This window comes from Fulmarus glacialis, unplaced genomic scaffold (assembly GCF_000690835.1).
Source record: "Fulmarus glacialis isolate BGI_N327 unplaced genomic scaffold, ASM69083v1 scaffold5138, whole genome shotgun sequence".
Classification (NCBI taxonomy): Eukaryota; Metazoa; Chordata; class Aves; order Procellariiformes; family Procellariidae; genus Fulmarus; species Fulmarus glacialis.
The window spans coordinates 1-22,293 of NW_009229999.1; the positions used below are offsets into that span (position 1 = coordinate 1).

At 38.9% G+C, this 22,293-nt stretch overlaps 1 protein-coding gene across 1 annotated transcript; it reads left to right on the forward strand.

Annotated features, from left to right (window-relative positions):
- Nucleotides 1-293: 293 nt before the first annotated feature.
- Nucleotides 294-19,833, forward strand: POF1B (premature ovarian failure, 1B; the record flags this gene model as incomplete). Its single annotated transcript, XM_009584047.1, has 15 exons — nt 294-438; nt 3,671-3,787; nt 5,232-5,270; nt 7,723-7,938; nt 9,265-9,395; nt 10,486-10,513; nt 11,527-11,601; nt 14,243-14,335; nt 15,340-15,453; nt 15,626-15,778; nt 15,896-16,006; nt 16,719-16,847; nt 17,121-17,194; nt 17,545-17,659; nt 19,594-19,833. Coding segments are annotated over 15 exons (1,780 nt in total), but the record flags the coding sequence as incomplete, so codon positions are not given.
- Nucleotides 19,834-22,293: the final 2,460 nt, after the last annotated feature.

A 22,293-nucleotide genomic window follows, 5' to 3' on the forward strand; every position in this document is an offset into this window, starting at 1 on the left:
GGCAGCGCCTGCCGCCGCGCCGGGCGGGCTCCGCGTGCGGCGCAGGCCAGAGCAGGACAGGTCGCCGCTTCGGAACAGGCAGCGAACGGAGTGACTCCTGACTCGATCGAGTGAGGACAGCTTCGTGCGTCCGTTTTAATCTAGAACTCTTAAAGTGAATTTCCCTTTAAATTCTCCTTTTCATTTGTTTTTTAATGGATCGGTCAATCCCATATTTGTTTCCTGTTTGGCAACTCCAGTTTGCATTTTTTTTTTGTTAAACTTGAACTTCCAAATACCTTATTCTGTTGCAGTATTTTTGCCCAGTTTCTCAATGGAACAGTAAAAATCCAGCCCGAGCGGGAGCCGGGCGCTGCTGCTTCCGCGGGCTGTGGGTGCTCCCGTTCCCACGGTGGGATGGACACAAAAACACTTTTCTGCTTGCTTGGTGCTACTCATGTAAATATAATATAAGGTGTGCGTGCTTAGTAGTTCCGTTTAAATCGATGATGCTAATAACACGTGTGCGACTAAGCAGGTGGGGAAGTAATAGAATTCATTTAGCTTTGCTTTAAAAGTCTTCACAGTGTAGTTTAGCCAGTTTGCTGCTGTGTGTATATTCAGGGAATGGCTTGAAGGAATTGGTGGAATTTAATATAATTTTAACATATGCGATTAATATCTTAGCTAAATCTTTAAAAAAACCCCTAGAAATCAATGACTTAAGAACAGCTTTGAGTATAAAACAGAAAAGGAGATCAGAATTTATTCTTAAACCATTTTTTTCTCTTATACTTCAGGCTATTGTTAATACCAAGCAGGATTGGTATCTTAAGTATGGGAATGTTGATTTGTTTCAAGTCAAAGTCTTACTTAATTTTCCTTCCTGTAGTATAAAAATAATTAACTATGAAAAAGAACAGAGATTAAGACCAATATAAAATCTGATCTCCTTTAAAAGCCATATTTGCGAAGTTTAAGGGCTGCCTTCCTCTGCAGGATGGCTTCTGTAAATTCTGGACAGTGAACTGCTTCACTAATAGTTTTATATGACGTGGGTATGACAGGCACATTCCCGCTGTATCAAAGCTCTTAATCCCTCTTTTGCAAGGTGTGGACCAGTAAACACTGGTCTCTCACCTCCCAGATAAGTGATCTGCTCAACTAGGCTAGATGATAGTCTGAATTGCATTCAATTAATTAAATATTCATTAGAATAAATACTGCAGTTCCAGGCTTCCTCTACTCTCATAAGTACACGAACAATTTGATCATAGACTCAAATGCTGTCTCTGCTCTATGAAGTATGTTTAATTTTCAACATCTGTTTTAGTCACTGAATCATTAAGTCGTGCTGATGAAAAACAATTTCTTGCTGAAGTGTTGTGCTGGATTAGACTTTAAAGACAAGAGGGTGTAGTTCAGATCAGGCTTTGTGTGGGTTGCAGTTTTAATGGTGGAGAGGGAAGGTGCTTAATAAAGATTATTAGGAAGTTATTAAAGAAGAAAACGGTAACAAGGAAGTCAGCTGGGAGTAGACAGAAATTGCACACTTGGTGCTGAATGGGAGTTGTCAGAAAGAGGTGCTGGGAAGAGTGTTGGAAATTTGCAAAGAGTTGCAACGTGAAGCAGTACAATTCTTGTTTTGATTCAATTGCCCTTTGTGCAGATCACGTATAGCTGTATAAACTGAATAATGTAACGATACCTAACTCGCATAGATGTTTTAACTTAACACTAGAATTTTCAGTTAATGACAGCCTACAGCTGTAGTTTAAGCTTCTTACTGTTGATAAGGCAAAGGGCTATCTTTGAGCAATATTTAATTTACTTCTGCAGAGCTTTTGTAGATTAATGATAACAAACGTCTACATCACTGTTGATATGCTGTCTTACTATTTAGTCACATATTTGGTGTGTTCTGTTGTGTTTATCTATGTTTTTAATAAGCTAGAGGGAGGGAAAATTTGAAACTGGTGTGTGCATATAGTTCATGTGACTGTATTTTTTTGGTGGTTCAGGATTCAGTTTTCTTTACTTTTTCGGTACAACTTTGTTTTATCCTTGATGTAGAAGCCAAATGCTACTCCCAGACATGGTAAGCTTTAGCTGGAGTAGTTCATGGCAAATTTTGTTCTCGTCTGCTTGATCTAAAGGAAGAACGCTGTTTAGAATAAATTCTCTTCCAGTATGGCTTACATGTGTGAACCCTTTCACTGTGGTCATGAAAAAATAATATATGAAATGGCACACACAAGATGTCTGCTGTCAGTGCAGAGGGCAAAACCTGAAAGCTTTCGTAGGAGTTGTCTATCCATGTGAGAAATTTTGTGAGTAAGATCTTTTCATGGCTGGGCTGAGTTCTGTGAAGTTCCCAGGGCTCTCGCCTCCCGTTGTGAAAATAGTATAATATTAACCAGCCTGTGAGATTTGTATTGTTTGAAACAGCCCTCAAATGTAGCCTGTCATTTCTGTATTTCAGCTGCCAAATGTAATTCATAAATTCTGATTAGATGACTGGATTGCTTGTAATTAACAAGACAATATGTTATGGATAAAATGGTTTGATACAGATGAAATTCTCACGTTAATCGCTTTTTGTCTGAAGCTAAGGGAAACTTGTTGAAATAAAAGTTAGCGTACTGATTGGTTTTTCATAAAATTTGCACACAATAACTGGATAAATCTATCAAACGCTTATTTTAAAATTTTAAAATCTTATTTCAAGATCCTAAAGACTAGCAAAAATCATTATGAAAGTGTTAGCATACACCTTTTGAAGTTACTCTTATAAACGTAGACCCAGAACTACCGATCATGTCATTACAAATCCCAAACCCAGTCGTGCCACAGAAATCCATAACAGCACTGGGCTCTCCCTGTTAAAATCCCACCCTCCCCTTCCTTCTCCCAGTTACAAAATGTTCCATCTCCGAAGTGTTGTAGGAGATTATAGAGAGTAGCCTGAGCTGTGCCCTTTGGGATTGATGGAAAAATCTGTAATAACCCGAGGTCGCCTTCCATCGCAGCGTGCCTCCTGCAGCACACTCGCGCTGCCGAGGGAACAGCTCCAGAGGCCTTGGGGAAGGCATCCCCTCGTGCAGAGCAAGGAACTGCGGGTGGGTAGTTCGGGCTGGCACAGTCATGGGGTTTCTGGCTTCTCGGTCCCCTCCCAGCCTGTGCAAGTCCAGCCTGCTTGGCTGGTATGGGAGGGAGGGCAGGCAAATCCGTGTTTGTGATGGAGCGAGGGAAATGTATCTGCATCAAAGTTCTTTGGAAATGAAAGAGTTTGGGTATCTTAAAAATGAGCATAATTTTATCCAAGCAAAACATTCCTAGGTTCTGTATAATATTCCGCATTAGATTAGACCGTCCTTTTGAATATTATAAAAGTGTATTTCAACATAAAATGCTCTAGTCTTCTCAGTTCTGAGTGTATTCCTCTGAGAACACATAGGTAACTAGATAAAATAATTTTACACGTTATCCTCTCTAAACTAGACAGTGCAAGTTACGTATTCCACAGCCCTGTGGCAGCATGTTTTAGTTCAGGCAGGTTTGTCCAGCTTTTCAGTAAATTGAAAATGTGTTTCTTAATTTCACGCACAATGCTCATCTTGTTTTCATACAATGGTAGTCAGCTCTGAATAGGAACAATTACAGCTCTGCCATGGTGCTCGTATTGTCGTAGCACCGGAGTTCTCCAGGGCGGACAGAGCCAGTGGTGCGAGCTCAGCGCGAAGCTCGGAGCTGCCTCGCCTGGGTCAGAGGGGTGCTGGGAGTCAGTGGTGTGCCTGCTGTGATACTGGTGAGAAGGAAATACCAGTGGGCGTTCATTTTTTAGGTATTTTACTTTTTAGTTCAAATTCTGTAGGTGTCAGAGTGATATAGGAATTGGGCTGTATGTTCTAGACCTCCATATTGTCTCTTCTCAGTGTTATGTCCCGATACAGAGAGTTCTGTTGGCGTCGGTGGGTTCCCTTCCTTGACGGACCTACCTCAAGTACACGGTGTGTGTGTGTGAGGAGTAAGCGGCTTTCTGAGTTTTCTGCAGCAGTAACAATTTTGAGATTTCTTAATTACAATGATTGCTGCTAAAACAGTTTCTTTTCTACTTTGATTTCTCTTTCCTGGTGCTGTTATGATTCACTCTTGGGAGATTTGGAAAACCGCTTCAGGCTTCCTAAACTTATGCAACAGTTCACAGCTGGAAATCTGACCTACTTCTTCCCCAGTTAAGAATGTCTCTGAGACTAAGCTGCAGCGATATGGGCTTCCCAAGCCCTGCCCACGGGTTAAGGAAAGAAATGATTTGTTATGAAAATTGGAAGTTTGTACTGTGAGGAAGAATAAATAGTATGCTGTAAACTAACAAATTGCCCAGTCCTTAGATTAGATTCAGTGGGAATTTTGGTTACTTGGATTAAGAACTGGACGTGGAGACTTCAAGCAATGTGTACAATTTGTTATAACTGGTCGTGGTCCACAAAATGGAAGACAGTGTCTGCAATTGCTTGTAGGCAGTGCTGGGGAAAAAAGTGAAAGAATCTATTTGGAAATGAACAAAACTGCTGCCACTTACGGATTTCTGTAATTTAAAAAGGCATATTTCATTTTTCATTCAAGAATGTGCAAATGTGCCATGTGGGCATCTTTTTTCATAGGTGTCAGTTACGGAGTTTTGTGAAAGCTTTTTGACACAATTGCCACTGCTTGGTGCATTGGATAGTGACCTGATGTGGTTTGTCAGCAGTTCCGCTGCTCCTTTCATTTCGGTGTTTAAGCAAAATACAGATTTTCTTCCCTTGCTGAAACAAACAGTGTTTTAGATTTACATCCATTTACACCAGCTGACCTTGATACGTAACGTGAAAGACCGTAAGTAAAAGACAGTGTCTGTGGAACAGGGACATATGTCAGCTGTGATTTGTATCCTGTTCTCTAGGCACTTACAGAAAATAAGGACTAATTCCCTCAGACCTGCAAAGAGGTGATTGAGAAAAAACAAACTCTTAAAACCAAGAGTAACAGATTGCGTACTGCCACGCTGTGTATGGGGTATTTCCTTTGGGATGGAAAGGCTCTGGCTTTAAAACACTTCTAGGTGATTTTGGCCAGTGGATCTTAATATGTTTATAGCTGATGACCATATCCAGATTAATTTGGGAATCCATGAAAGCCTGAGCTCTGAATATAAAAGGTTTTAGAGATTAAAGTCCAGTAATTACTGAAACTAACTTTCTTCCCTGCAGGGCACTGTTCGAAGGATTATTATCGAGAATCCTGATCAGGTAGGAAAACTGTTTAGTGCTGGAGTTCTGCTTGTGTAACTCTTCCTCCATTAATTATTTTGATTCAGTAAGGTGCTCAGCTGCCTCCATCAGGGGACGCTAAATGTTTTGAAATCACATGGCCCATACTTCTGATAGCGAGAGATGAAATTATTAGGGATTGAAAATACTACAGAATTGCCAGTCAGGCTTCCCACCTCTCAGCAGTGGAGTCTCTATTAATATGCTTCAATAGTATCGCTAGTGGAGATGAATTCCTAACTGTTTCTACTACGCTTATTTCAAATACTGTCTAGATGGAAGCACAGTCACTTTGTTTCCAAATGGACATACATTCAAATGTATGTATCTTAAAGAACTATCTCTAAGTATATGTGTCTTCAAATTACAAAAATCCCTTATCGTTTTTTAGTCAAAATTAACACTAACTCTGAATTTGCTGTTTGACAACATTTATGAATGTTTTTATTAAAATGTTTTACAGGAGCCATTATCCCCATTTCTTAGAGGGGGGAATTTCTGTCCTGGAAATAATGTCATCTATGAAAAGACAATAAGAAAATACGAGCTATTAAATCCCCACCAAGTAAGTTGGTTTTTTATATCATCTGTTGCGAAAGAAAACTCAGATGGTAGCAGAAAAGTAATGTTCCTGGGTTGGGTTTTTTTTGTTGGTAACTACTGCCAACATGAGAGTTGCCTTGTTGAATTATAGGACACATTCTCAAAGTAAATGAAACTTTCTGTATGGAAGGAGAGCAGAAGTTGGAAGGTTTGCTGTATTTTTACTAAGAATTTATTATTTGAGACTAATAGTGAAAACTGCTGTTATGTCTCTAGCACTGTCAGTCTTTATCTGAATACTGACTGAGAATTAATTTCTTGCCGTAGCTCCACAACAGAATAACCAATACGAATTTTTACACAAAATGAATTGAAAAGACAAATTTTAGCTTTTTTTTTTTTTTCTTTTTTTTTTTTAGTGATTCTTGAAAAAATATATTTGGTAAAGCTGTCTGAAGTTTCAGCTGAGAATTGGTGTTTTGGCAAAAATATTACTTGCTTTTTTATTGCTCTGAAATACTGTTATTTTCAACAGCAAAAATTTTGAAATAAAGGCTATTTCAGAGTGATTAGTCTTACCGGTTTGGTTTTTTTGTTTGTCTGTTTGTCTTTAACTTAAGTTTTCATTCCATTCTGGATTTTAGATAAATTAGGTGTGATAGGGGAAGTGGAAAGGGAAAAAATCTGACGTAATGATGAATAATAGCTTTTTTCTTCCCACAGAATAATGAAGTGTGGAGTCTAATCCTTGTAACCATATTTCTACTTCTGGTTTTTTGTTACCCAGGGTGTATCTAGATTTACATCAAATCAGGAGTGTAGTTTTGAAGAAAATTTCCAGTCTCCTATGACATATTGCTCTTTATTTTACACTGCACCGTGGTCTTGGACCATGCAAACTAGATTTCTTTCAGGTGAACTTGAAACATGTCAGAAGAGTGCACCCAGTGTGCTACAACTGCTAATGGGTGTGTAGCCCATTCAAAACCCGATGTAAAACCTCCTCAGATACGTAGAATGTCAGTATTGGGTCCTCACTCTGCTCCTCTTGCATCACTGCGTGATGCGGAGGTAATGTATTCTCTGTGTTCTGATTTTGGTGCAGAATTAGATGTTGGTTCAACCTTTTAAATGTAACTGCATTGTGAATTTTAAGTCAAAATGTCCTGAAGCCTAGGATGTGCATTTATATACTTCTACATAGAATACAAAATACATATTTTTTGAAGCAAACTTGTAAAAGCCATGATCTAGAGAAACAATGACGTTTGCTAAAATCGGTAACTTTCAGTGTTTTGACTGGAACATAAACTAGTTTCTAGTTTATTGTTTTGGTGCATGGTTTTGCAAAAAGCACTTTTCTTCATTCTAAAAACAAGACGTGTCCCTTATATATTGTACATTCTGAACCTGGAATTGCTGAAAGCATTTATAGAGGAAAATGTCTTGAGCCGTTTCCTGTACTAAATTTTTTTCTAACTGAAATAATGAAAACTCAGTTCAACTGGAGCTCTTTTTTATTTCTAAAGGACTTAATGAAACAGGACATGCATGTGTTTTAAATTAAATAATGGATGCCCCCGCTGCCTGAGTATGTTAAGAGTAACACCATAATGAAACGTACAACTCAGGAAAGGTGTATCTGTGCTTTTCATTTGCAGCTACTAAAATTTGAGGAGTTGGTGAATTACCTTGAAGTATAAAAGTGTGAGGCAAATTCATGTTCAATTAGGGAAAAAAAAAATTTTACTAGGATTATTAAAATATCTGAAACTGTCATCAGTCTTTCCATGCAAAACCACATCTCTTTCATTTATATATTCATATTAAGCTTCCATCTCATTAAGATGTGTTCAGCAGCTTAAAAAAATTCATTCTTCTTTCTTAGGAGAAGCAATATCAGTTTTCCCACCAATGTCAGATTCCCCAGCAAGCCGATCAGTGCCATGTTGTCCAGCCCTGCCAGCACTCTGAGCAGTCCCAAGTCACTCACCAGTGCCAGCAGACACAGACCAGTAGCCCCTGTGAAATAATTCCAATCTCTGTGAGCGATGACTGCAGAGGAAATACAGTGAGGAGGGTGACGGTTCAAACATGTGAACCGGTAAGAATCGTTTGCTGAATGTTTTACTACTCACAGTGTATTTTTGTTTTGTATGCAGAATACAAAACTTTACAGATATATAAAATTACTAATCCCTGGTCTCAAAAGTTCTTGTTCAAACACATAGTAGGGTTATTAAGCACCATACACCCATTGCAAGTGAACAGCAGAGTTTGTGTCTGTTGCAGGGAACTTCTTTGCATGCTGTGATGGCAGATGTTGTCTAGAACTGTCCAAGACTGTCACATGCTGTTAAGGGGGGAAACAAAAAGCTGTTTTAGGTGGTGTATCCTATTTCTTCTTGGCCTAGACCTGCACTTAATTGTAGTGACTGATCATCATTCTCTTGTCCTTTAAATATGTTAAGTCTTGCTGGTTTGTTTGGGTTTTTTCTTTATCTGGGAGTGTTACCCATTGATCGAGTCAGGTTTCATCTGTCAGTCTCTGTACCACAAAGACTGAGTAGTGTAAGGCTTATGCCTCTAGTTTTGGAGAAAAGATACGTTACTTTATAAACTGGACATACATAAATTCAGGATTGCTTTCTGTCTAAACTGATGGATAAAGATTTCAAATATATTTCAATTTGATGTAGAAGTATTTGACATAGATTCACTGGAAGCACAAAACTAGCTTCCTTCGCCCTTCATTTTACAGCAGGTTGCAAGTTCTGGAGTTTCTAAGGGCTGCAGGAGGCTTGCTATGCTCCTATACTGTTGTTTCAGTTGTGGGAGGGAGTGTAGCAGTCCTTCCTATGCATCTATTCAATATGTAGGTGTCAAGACAAACATACTTGGTGACCTTAGTGTTAGAGCTACGTGGAATCCTCCATAGCCAGACACTCCCATAAACAAACTTACGTACACTCAGTTTGGGTTGCCACTGAAATTCTTTTATTGTTCACGTACGTAAACATTTGAACTGTGGCAATACAAATACCTTTTTTGCAGTGGGGAATCTTGCACCCAGCTGGTTTTATCTGGGTGCTGCCCATAGGTGCTTACCCACTACAGCTATGGAAACGTATATTAATGAAAGATTTCCTAATTCTCAACACTTTCCAAATTAGAATAATGTGATATTGCCGTAGAAGATAATACTTCGTGTATTTCTTCTTGTTGTAAAGGAGGTAATTTATTTCTGTATAGTTAGCAAAAAACCAGAACACATGGAAGACTCTGTAACAAAGAAAAGAACAGTGTAAACAAATTGCAAATTAGTAAGCACAAACAAAACCAAATCCGTTATACTTGTAGCATTTTTGTGTTCAGCTTTCATCCCAAAGAAGGGAACTCAATTATGATCTTTGTGCGTATCTTCTCCTAGGTGAATTGCTCTCAGGAAAATAACGACCAGCTGGACTGCCGCTACTTTGGTGAGCTCCTCGCTGAACTGAACCGCAAGACCAATGACTTGTACAGTTGTTTACTACAGCATGTGGAAAAGATAGGAGGAAGGTATTGGCATTGTATCTGTTCTATCATTTCAGTATTCCAGAAATCCTAGCATTGTACAGTTGAGAGGACAGTATTGTTTGCAAGTTGGTTTTTGGTTTTTTTTTTTGCCTGACAATTAGAATTGGCTGTGTATTTTACACATTAATCTAATTTGCTGAGTAACTGAGCACATAAAAATGCTGTAAGCCAAGTAAATTTATTGAATCTGATGCTTTTTCAAATTGTTTAGACTGATATCCAGTAAGAATTACGTATCCCACGCTTTTTTGCACATAGAGCAAACAAGTATACTTACAGCATGAACATAAACATATGTTTAATGATACAATTCTGTTGTTACGTCCTGAAGAGGGAAACAATCCAAGTGTCCAAGTTGCCATTTCCTTTGTTCTGTCATGGTGTTATGTTATGTCATCGATTAAAAGGTGGCCATCATAAGGCATAAAGCTCAGTATCTACATGCAAATTAACGTTAAGCATGTACTCTGCAGAGCCCCACAGATTGTCTTTGAAAACAAATGCAGAATCACAGCAGTCAGTAATCTGAGTCCTCACAACGTTCTTACCCTTCCCTCACCATCACCATTGCTTCATTTCTCCCCCCTCGCTCCCGGTCTCGTTTGGTGCTTTCCAAGTTCACTGAAATAAGAAAAGTGGTCCTGTAGCAGGGGAAAAGTGGAATTTAAGCATCACAAAAACCCTGACGCTGCTAAGTAAACACTTCAGGCAGGTCAGTATATTGCAGCATAGTTCTGGGTCAACCATTACCCAGCCAATTAAGAATGTAATTGGGTTAACTGAACATAGTTGGGATAACTGCCCAAAGAAAGAGAGATAGCCAGCCTGGACAGGTATCTGGACTGCTATTAGTATTCCGGTCTCCTCAGATACTTCTACATGGAGTCATATTTAACAACTCGTGTTGCCTGGCACCTTAAAAGGAAGGTAACAGCTCTTCATCTGATACAGAACCTTCCTTGCTCCATATTTTAAAGATAATCTTTTTATAGTTGTGAGTGCGGGTATGAATTCTTAAAGTTCTCAAGAAGCTTTCTGTTAATCGGTCCCTTGGATCTTCTCTGTTTTACAGGAACCATGACATTGAATTTTCGTGTCAGGTAAGCATCAGGCATGCTCGTAGCAAGCTGTTCCCTGACATGTAGTGTTAATAATAATGGTGTGGATCTTCAAGCAAATTAAGCCAAGCCAGTTTAAATGAAGGATGCTGGTCTTTGTTAGTTAATGATTCCTGCTTGTTAATAACATTCAGAGCCTGAAACCTACTGCTAGGCGTGTATTTGCAAATGTGACAATATTGAAAGGAAACTTTAATAATTTGCATTATTCCAGTATGAGAGTCAAATTTTGAAGTGTTTCCTGTTGTGCCAATAGTGGTTTCATTGTAAAACAAACTTACACAGCTACATGTATTTTCACCAGGCATTTGCAAAGGATCTTTCACTCTCTTGCCAGTAAAGCTGCTGTTCAGCTGGTACTGAACATGTACTGCCATGCGCCGCAAGAAGTGAAGAATACTGCCTCTCACAGAAAGGAGAGGAACATAAGTTGACAGAACAGACGTCCTACGTCTACAGAAAGCTCACTTTTGTGAGTCGGGCCATGACAGAATCATCAGTAGCTATCTTATTTTTAAAGGCACTGTGTATATAGCAGAAATATTTGTCTAGAATTAAATTACATGAAGCAATGCCACGTAATCACTGGCAGTATCTCCTGTGACACATTGGTCATCTTTCGTTTACTTACAGTCTGTTCTTTGTTTAGAAGCATGAGATTTGCTTCTGTCAAAAACAGCTGGGAGTTCTGTTTTAGCGTCAGCTGTTATTTCTTGAGAGAGGGTTGTTTTGAATACTGCTTTTAAAATAAATGTTAAACTCAGTGATTTGAATATATGCTTCATGTATCACTTCATCTCAGTTTTTATATGCCACACATATGTAAGACTTTGGAAATTTTCTGGATACACTTTGATCTATTTTCATTCTTATTTGCCTTGTACTAAACATGTTTTTCATAGTAGAGCTGTGTAATTAGTGAAGAAACCACATTGTGATCTACCAGGCAAAATTCTTAACCAAGATGTCTCCCCCTTCCTCCTTTCTTTGCTTAGACTGAAGATATTGAAGATTTAATTCCCAAAGGACTGTCTGAGGCAACAAAGCAGCAGATTCGTTACCTCCTCCAGGTATGTGAGTGGGGTGGAGGGGGTGTGTGGAAGCCTGTAACAACTTGAAACTTAACCATACCAGGGATTTTGTACGTAACTTCACTCTCTGTTGTACTTACTCCTTTTTGTCTAGTGTAAAGGGCACAGAATCATACAGGTGGCTCCAAGTGACATGTTGTGGCAGTTGGTTCCACAGACTACTTGTGTATTTTAAACTGAGCTTTACTGGTGCTTTCTTGCAGTTTCACTGGAAACCATCTTGGCTTTTGACCGATCTTAGAACACAGATCTTTCACCTTTTTATTTGTTTGTGGAGTATATTAATGCTTTACTGTAAAAGCTAAAGGCAAATAGTAGGTGTTTTACCTACTATGTTGAATTGGATATCAATTACCAACTACATGTAATGGTTGTAACTTACGCCTCACCTTTTACAAATGTTCTGGTTAAAAACTTCTAACATAGTACTAAGTTCTGAGGCATGCTTATGACATTCGGTTACAAAACATAACTATTTCTGGTTTGGTTCCGTTTATAAAGGCTTTTGTGTTTCTTCTGATCTTGTTCTTTAGCTACCTGACCATCTCAACCTGCCTTTTCAGTCACCAGTCACATAGGCTTGGCTGTAAGGCAGTCAGACAAGAATGCAAGGTTCTGATAACGGTGGTTCATTTTGTTACTTCCGAGCACTGTAATACCCTCTGCAGCGTGTTTTTTAGAAAAACACTTGACCTCTTTATGAAGTGCTTTGAAGATAGCTTGATTGGAATTGGCCCCCGCCTTTGATAAAACATGAAAAACAGTGCTGTAGCATGAATCCCACTGTCGACTCCAGAACCATTTGACATGTAGGTATGTTAGAACAGGATCCAAAACAACCTGCGCTGCTCAGCAGGTGTGTTTAGATCTGGTCTCCCTGAGGTAGGGGTAAGGTGATCCTGCCTGGGAGCTGCAGCTTAGAATCACTTCCTGGTAAAAAATAGATTTGAATAAAGTTGTGAATGAGCAACCTGGTCTGACTTCACAGCTGATCCTGCTTTAAGCAGGAGGGTTGGACACGGTGACCTCCCAAGTCCCTTCCAGCTTGAATTATTCTGTGATTCTTTTACAATGGAGATGGACACTGACACCAAAATATCTCATGACCTTATGTTAGAACACCATCCCAGGAAGCAGGTTCAGCTCACCTCTGTGTGAAAGAGCGTAAAAACACGTATTTCCTGTTTTCTGTAAGTCCACCTGGTTATGCTTAAAAAAAATGCAGCTAAAATGTCTTTTGGGGAACCAGATTTTGTCAGCATACATACGAAGTGTGCTCACAGACTACAGACCCCTCAGGCCTTTCGGACAGAGTTACGTGTGGTATGTTTTTACATCCGAGAAGGATTCTGAGAAAGCTGTCAAACTGCACCGGTAAAGACTCTGCTGGTATGCCCAGAGGCTCAACTCTTAAGAGCGTGCAAAATTTCACTGTAGAAGTACATGACACCTGTGGAACTTAGCAACCTCTAGCACTAAGTAATTGCTGAGTGGAGATTTACTTACATTTTCACAGTCTAAATTCAACCATTTTGCCTTAATTCCTTCTTTTAATCTACTCTTACAGTAGATTTCACAATAAAACCAACAAAACCGTAAGTCAAAACTGGAATTCCACTTTAATTAAAAACCAAACAAACAGGTTTGTTACACTAGAAGTGTTATTTTTGAAGCCTCAGTCACATAATAGCACCAGTGGGGATAAAAAAATACAACAAGGGCTAATCACCATATTGGTGGAGATCTTGATAGCTTTCTTCAATTGGAATGATCAACAAAGTTAAGGGAAAGCATCAGAGGAAGAGAAACAGACAGGAGGATTTCATTTTTGTCCAGATGGTGAAAAATACATCTTTTGCATAGAATATTCAGCCTTTCCAGAGAGATTTGAGGAATTATTTTGTGTGTTCTTTCAAAGTCAGTTTTTCTTCTTTCAAATATTAGAAATGTATTATGAAATGCAACAATTTGTGTTTTAACATGAATCAACACACAGCTGTTAACATGCATTAAAAGAAAAAAAGAGAAAGCCTTAGGTTCTTGTGCACTACTGCCTTTCTTTTTCATCCAGACTCCTTTAATCTTTGGATTTTTTCCTTTTAAAGGGACGAGTTGGTTGTATGGCTTTTTTAATTTATTTTTTAAAAAATTTTAATTAAATTCTTTTGCCCTTGGGCTGAAAGTGTGCTTTGCCAGATCTCAAAGGTGACAACTCATTCATCTGTGGCTTCTGAGGTAGGGGAGTTATTTCTTTAAATCAGTGTAAGTCACAAAGCTCTGAATGCTCAAAAAATGGTTGTGCAATATTAACACATTTATTTATCCCTTTATTGGTGTACAAATGCAGTTCTTTACTCTCTTGTTCCTTCCATATTAAAAATGTTATGCTGTGTTACAAGGCAATAATTAAAAAATTACGCCATTTGCAGAATAAAGTGCATGAAAATGTGTTTCTTCGTAGAAATTGTGGGCACTTCAAAGAATGATGTGCAGTAGTTCTAACAGTACAAGTTATTTTCAGCTGTATAGCAGTTTTCTGTCCTACCCATTGTCAAGCATATTGTAAACAAAGCACACTAATTCATCAGAAGTACACACTTTAATTTTTTTCCCCTCCTAGATGAGAGTGACATCAGATAAATCTTTGAGACTTGTGCTTTCCACTTTCAAAAATCTACGTGAAGAGCTTTGCCATTTGCAGGATGACTTGGGGGTAAGCCGTATTGTTCAGTTCCCATGGCCTCATCCATTTGTTTTTACCTGTCAGTAAGAAGTCCGTTATGATGAAATTTAAATTGTGAAGTCCAGGTGCTTTAATGGAAACGGCTGGTTTATTAATGGACCTGCAAGACTCGTACAGTGGATGAGGTTGGACTTCTTTCTAGCAGTGGTTTTCAAGTGTTGAATTTGTTGAAGCCTAAAAAACCAAATACTTTCAAAGGAAGAAAAGACCCTGCTGAGTGAAATTACATTTAAAGCTCTGAATTAGTATATACAATGCATATGTATCTACATCGGTGTAAATGCATGGAACTGTGTTTTTACTTTTAACACGGACAAGGAGTATACACCAAGTGCCTATTTACTAAGCGCTGTCCCAGGAATCAGGAGACCTCCCTTCCATTCACTCCTGACAGCGTTGTAGTTCCCGCTTCCTGGGAAAGCTGTTGTCAGCTGGTGGCTTTAACAACTCCAGTGGCTCTCGAGGGTACAGGCAGCCCAGTGCGGAAGCTGGAGCTCTACAGCTACTGATACGGATAATTGCCATTAGGAAAGCAGAAACATCTCCCACACCAGCCCAAGTGCTCAGCACCACTGGAAACTTCACAGCGTTCCCTTGTAAAATGCAAAGTTTAGAGGAGAGGGAGTTTTAACTGTCATTTTTAACACAGAACAAGAAGTCTGTGCAGTGAAGTGGTCTTAGTTTTGGGGTTTTTTTTTGGTTTCTGTTTCGTAACTACAAATAATTGTTTCTGGGACAGACTGAAAGAGCAGTGTCCAGGATCCCAGTGCTTACCACGCAACACAAGGCCACACTACAGTGATGGGCAACTGTGTGCTATGTAGTTAAAAAAAAACCCCATAGTTTCAAGAAAATTGAGTATTTTCTCAGTTCTAAAACATCACTTACTAATTACTCAGGATGTTGCACTTTGAATATGGGAAAAGTTTACTAAAAAATTGCAGCTGTTGACCGAAAATACTTTTGTCTTACAGAAGTTAGAAACTGACAGCGTCTTACTTAAGAAGGATTTGGCTTTTAAAGATTCTCAAGTAAAAGAATATGAAACTATGTTGACTTCTCTGAGAGAGAATAATCGTCAGCAGCAGGTAAATCTAAAAGCGTATTTTCAGGGAAACTGCAGTCAGCCAAAAACCAGCCAGTCTGCTGACTTTTGAGTATTCTGAGTAATTGCTGCCTGGTATAGGTTTATGTATGTGTGTGAACCGTGTTAATTCCTTTCGGAACGCCACGTATTCATTCCACTTCTGTGCTTTCCAGCAAGGACTCAGAGACAGTACTGCAAAATGTCGCTCCCTGGAAGAACAGCTCCTCTCTCTTCGGCTCAGTGAGGGAGAAAAGGATTGTCAGCTAAAGGAACTGGAGTACTGCAAGCGTGCCTTGGAGCAAGAGATCCAGAGCCTTAGACTACAGGTAAGGCTCGCTTGTTCTGTGTTCAATAGCTGTTACTCAGATACAGATGCATTAACGTATGAAAATCAATGATGAAAACTCTCTTTCAAAAATAAAAAAATATTTAATTTTCTGTAGACCTGCTCTAATCCAGCACTACAGACCACCACAGATGAGCTCTCTAGCCGTTACGTAGAGATGATCAATAACTTGAGAGAGGATAAAGATCGTGAGATCCGCAATCTTAGGGTAAGTTGTGTAACTTGGCACGTGTGTATTCCTCATCTTGTAGGACTGCAGGTAAACAGCTTCTTTTTTAATTAAGGAAGAGGAAAGATCTACCATACGTACTTTTTTAGGTATCTTTTGGTTCTGCAGTTTCTTTGTACATAGACACTAATGATGGCTCAGAAACCTTTATGGTAGAACATAAAACTGTGATTTAAAAAAAAATACAATTCCTTAGATACAGAAATTAGGGGTTAATCAGATTAGCAGTCTTTCCTAAAGGGGTATTTTGTGTGTCCTGATAAAGTAAGAAACTAGCCAAAAGACACCCAACAGAAAATAAAGATAAGTCCCAGTCAAAGCTACATACAGGAAACGTGTCTCATTTAAAGCACTGTAGTACTGTTTCACCACCCTGGAAGCCAATTCAACTTCTTCAGTGACGTATTACCTTTATTGAGTTATAAACCTATTAAATTGGACTGAATTCTACCAGTATCAATTAGTACTTTCTGAATTTACTGTGCAGCTCAACATTCTTGCTTGAAAATCATCAGGTTTTGTGTATGTCCATGTATGTTTGTATGTCCATAGTGTTTTTTAAATTACACTAGTTCAAATCTTACTGTTCATAATTTAATGAAAAAAACCATCCGGAGTCCTAGATACATACTGAAGGGTCACTTGCAAGGAGCACCAAACACCTAACTATTCCTTAACATATGTTTTGTAGTCTCAGTTATGCCAATTCCAGCAGGATATATCAAGGAGAGAAGGAAGTAACAGTGACTTGCAAATAAGGTTGCATGAACTGACGTCGATGTTGGAGGAGAAAGATGCTTTTATTAAACAACAGCAAGAGGTAAAATAATACAACTTGCTTCTCTTCTAAGAATTTCTGTATTTAAGCCTCCACTCACTGTGTAGGTGGAAGTCACTTGTGCTCTCCTGGTTCAGGAATCAGGGTTAGGATTTTTTTTAACTGAATGCTGTTCCTCTGCCAGTCTTTTGGAAGGACAGACTTTTTCAGACTGCTCTTTGAGAGGAATTTCTGCAAATATTTTGTTGTGACTTTAGTGAACTAATACTTCAGAAAATGCTATTTCATTTGAATGTTTACTTTTGGTTTTCTCAGGACCTCTTCAGATTGAAGCATGAGAAATTATCAGGCAGTCAGTCCCCTGGTGTAACAGCTATCATCACTAAGAAGTAATGTAGTTATTCACCTTTCTTAAAAATACATCCTTCTGATTTTCCATTGTATAGTTGCTATTAACCAAGTTCTTGCCTCCTGAAAATGTCTTAATACTGCCTGTTCAACTTAAAGGGGAAAAAGTCGAGATAGGTTTTCCTGTTGGGGGAGGATTCAATACTAAGCACTGTAATAGCAATTAATTAGAGGGGTGGCCAGCATGTTCAAGTGACATTTAAAGGACTATATTAGCTTTTTAGTTACTAGTGAAAATCTTTGGGGATTAATGACTGGAAGGACTATGTGGCAAGATCGGCATTAGGTATGCAGATTTCAGTTTACAGGTTTGCAACTCTTTTTAACACAGGTACAGGAACCAGTATCCTATTCTGGGTCTCTTGTCTGATGACTACAAGGTTACATCACCTGTCAATAAATCACAAACCATTGTAATTGAGAGGACTGGAGAAATATGGAAACACGTAAGTTTACCTAGAGATCGACTGTACAGTCTCTGAAATTCCTAAGTATTCAATTTGACTTCAAAGAAAGTATTAGCCAAAATTGACATCTGAGAGAAAGCCATAGTGTTAATTTAACTTGGCTGCAGAAAGCAAAATGACTGATTAAAGTCAAGGAACTGTACGGTCTATTGCAAGAAGGCAGTAATTGCTGGGTGGAGTATAAATAAAATAGCCTTTCATTGTTTTCTCTGAGACATAATTACCTTTAACAAAACAAGTGGCGTTGCTCTAACACCCTCAGGCAGAAGGCAGTCTTCTGGGGGGCATCACGGTACTGGGGAGGGAGGGAGGGACTTCTGTGTTGTGCTCTCAGGTGAAGGAGTGTTTTGGGTGGGCAGTATTCCTCTGAATCATCAGTATTAATGACTCCAAGCTTACTACTAAAACATATTAAGCACCACGTCCCTGAAGCTTACACTGAGACAGGGCAGCGACTAACCCAGGAAATGCAGAAGAGTGGTGACTTTTTAAGGAGTGGTTCAAAGTAAAAATAGAAAACAGGACTGCAGAAGCTATTTATGTTACAGGGCACAAGGTAATGTTGCCAAGCCTGAATACAAGGAAGAGACTTGAGAAAGATCAACACAGCCAGTTCACAGACACGTGTTCTGAACAGTGGGCTCTGATGGAGTTGTCTGCAGACAGAGTATGGCAGAGCAGCACAAATAAACAAGTGTTAAGAGAGTCACTTTGTGGGGGGACACGACCAAGAAAAAGACAATTATGTGAGCAGCCTCAGTAGCTGAAGGGTAAAACATCTGGCATCTTCTAAAAGGCTATGTTACCCCGAGTAGGACTAAGAAAATACAAGGTAGAGGTCACTGGCAAACAGCAGAGTTTTATTACTGATCTCTAAAACTCATCCAGTTGCACTGCAACCTAGTGAAGTGTCAAGGAATTTAACAGTAATAAATTACAAAAATAAAGCCAAAACCCCCTCCCTCCTAGCTTACTTGAAAAGTTAGTCCTACTTTCCATTCTAAAAAATGGAAAAGATGAGCATACTCTGCATTTGACGAGATCAGTATCATTAAATAAATGAGAACTGTTTGTATTTTAAGTTTCCCAAGCTCTCTATCAATCACTAGTGCAAGCTTCAGCTGAAATAAAATTACTTTGCTGCAAGATAAACTTGTTAAGTTTGAGAAGTGCCAATTTCACCTTTATTCCAAGCTTTACAAGTACTTTTTCTGTGTTTATGTACTGTCAGCCAAATCTTTACATCTGCATTCATTATTGAATAGTAATGCTGATAGGTATCTGAATAGTGTGGGTTTTATACTGGAAGTAAGCAGCCTGTACATGATACTGTCTTTCAAGCAACAATTACTTGTCATGGTCAGTCCTTCGGGATACTCAAATGGAAGTATTTAAAAGTTCCTTTAAACACTGATCCTAGTTATATTAGAGAAAACTTTTAGGGTAGAAATTTTGTAATACCTACTATTTAGGTATCTGGTAACTCCCTGTTCTTAGTTGTTTTCGCAAGTACAAAAAAAGCTACTGTCCTTGTTTTTGTGTTTACTGGAGACAGTGAATTGTGCCAGTTCTGACATCTGCCCCTGGCTGAATAAAACTGTTCACTTAATGATACGACTTTGACCTTGCCAGCACTGACATGCTGAGTGTTTGTTAAGGAGGGAAAGGCTCACTGGCCACTTGAGACACTTCAAAAGTCAGGCTGTTAGAGAAAATAAATCTGTAATTAAATGAGGCATGCTTTATGTACCAGAGAGTTTTGTTTTATATACAGAAATAAGTTTGTGTATTTTCTTCTAACAAGCTGCTTGTTTCTTTCAGGAATAAAGAAATCCCTAAACCATCAGAGCTGTTCAAAGGAGTTCACGATGGCTAAAACTGCTTTACTTTATGCTATTTTACATCCAAAACAGGTTCAGTCTGATAGTGAGAAAGGCTGGGAAACAGGGAACACATTAAGGACATGGAAGCGTGAAGATGATGAAAAGCACTGTCTCATCCTCACCATAAAGAACTCGGTTACCTGTGTCCATAATCTGCCACTAACACCTGTGCACAAATGTTACTTGTACTTTTTCATGCACTTACTTACTTTTTGCTCAGAAGAGAGCGGTGTGCCATGCTTTTGTGGACTTCAGTTGTTCTTGACATGACTAACCTCTATTCTTCGGCCAGTCCTGAACCAACTAAGAGACAAGGGAAGAAGTCTCAAACCTTTTCCTCTTTGTACTATTAGCCGTATTCTTCTGTCCTGTTCCTCATGCTGAGAAGTGAGAACGATACAAATTTCAGTCCCACAGATACTGAATGGCTGGTTTCAATACAGAGAGATTCACAGATTTCATCTACTGCTGAAGCAAACCCCAGAAACAACCTTCACGGGGAACTTTAAAAATACCTCACTGAAAAACACTTGCCCTACATCTGCCTATGTATGGGAAGCTAAAACACAAAGGAAAATGACTTAATTACCCCAGATACACAACTCCTCAAACTTAGCTACTGAACTGGCAAATACCAGAGTTACCTAGTTCAGTGAAATGATTGGGCGAATGCTGATTTTAAAGAATGTTATTGACCTCAGAGTTGATGTATTTTCAGCTGAATCTTTGTAAGCCCCCAAACCAGCCATAAGTATTTATTTGCTGTGCTTGAAAATTTCAGTAACTTGGTATGAAAGTAGCTGATAGACTAAATTTCGTTATCAGACCAACCTTCCAGTTACAATTCTTGCTCCTTGCAGGACCACAGAGATTCTCTCATAATGATTTGGTATTAATAAGTTAGTTGTCCAAGCAACACAGTGCAGAGAATCGTAAGGGAAGTTTTAAACTATGCAGTCAAAAGGTGCTAGCTCTTTATCATGGGGTTCTTGCTTTGCTTTATTTCTGCAGACATTTATTTCTATTTACAAATAATATATATCGTAGACAATGTTTAATGGTGAAAGAACACTGTAGGCTATGTGTAACTATGAAATAAACCTAAGTGTAACTTTCTGAATCATGTCTGTCTGTACTGGAAACATCTCGTGTCTACGTGACAGGCTGGAGGGGGTTCTTTAGGTGGTGTGATACTGCCTTTTTTTAGAAAACGTGTTCCTCTAAATGAATTGTTACAAGGAAAGGAACAGTGTTAGGTCCCTTTTCTTGCTACTGATGCCAGTCCCCGACTCAGTTAATGGTGGGATGTCAAAGATGACCTCATGTTCTTCCTAATGGGGAGAAAGAGCCGAGGGTAAAACCTGCTTATTGCACTGCTTTTTGAGCCTAAGACCGGCCTGCAGTTTCAGAAGCAAGTAAGAGTATGCACCATCAACCAACCATCCCTTTATCTTTCTATAAAAAATAGGTTTTAATTAGTTAAAAATTAAATATCCTCGTTTGAATGAGGAGTGCCTCACCCCACTGGAATCAATAATTACTACATTCTAAAATAATCCCCTCATCTCTGTATAGCAGTTAGATATAACGTACATATACACGCAGAGTTAACATACTAATGACACAGAATAATGTCAAAGTGTATCCTATCCCATCCCAATAAACAACTTTAGTTACACTGTCATCTAATGACTTTGCACCTTTGGTGACCTAAATGATAAATAGAAGAGGAAGAACACCCCAATTGTTTAATGCCGTCACACTGTTATCTGTGCATAACTGTGCGGTTATCCCGACTGAAGGAGACACAAAATGATTTGCTGACTTACCGTGGTCTTTGCCATGACCTCAGCTGGGCTTGACTAGTTGGAAGCGTTACACAAACAGCTTGGAAAAGCTATGAAGAGCAGAAACGTGAGTTACTAATGGACATACTTACTGTGCACTCATTTCAGCCACTGCAAGGGTTGTACAGTGTATTTACTAACCCTTCCATCCAGTGACACTAACCAATGTTTCTTTAACTCTGTATGACTTATTTAAGACCATGTAACAGCATAACGCAAGCAGTAAACGCCCTTAAAAGACAGAAACATGCAGGGTCTGAACACAGAGCTGTTGGGCATGGTGGTGTAATTTAATGACAAAGGCCATGATAAGGCATATCATCTGTCTTGCATGCACAGCTGCATTATGATAAATTTGAAAACACTGTGATTGTTCCCCATACTGGAAGAGACGGGTAACATACATACTATTTTAAAAAAAGCCCAGTTTGCTAATCAGGAAAGACAGATGACAGTACTGTATTGCGTAGCAAGGATCAGCTTCTCTAAGGCTTGTTGAGAGTATTTTAAGACTTCTGCACACTCTAAACGCCACAGAGCTGATGGTCGTTAACACCACATGTTACTCACAGATAACGCGAAGCAATAGATACTTGTCAAAAAGCTGAATTAGACTAGTAGATGAAGCATAATGCCCATTTGGGGCTGGTTTTTCAGACCAGATGTATTTAAAAAGCAAATTTAGTTTTTTTTTTAATAGAAGTACATGTTATTTGCTGTAGTGCCAGCTGTTGCCTCTTTTCTGTTGAACTGAAACTGATTTACCTAACATTATTTCTGCTGGAGTTTACAGAAACACATTTTTCTCATTTACTCATCTCTGTAGATGCTAGTTATCACCCTAATTATAAACAGTATACTTTAAATAATTTTTCTGTTTAGA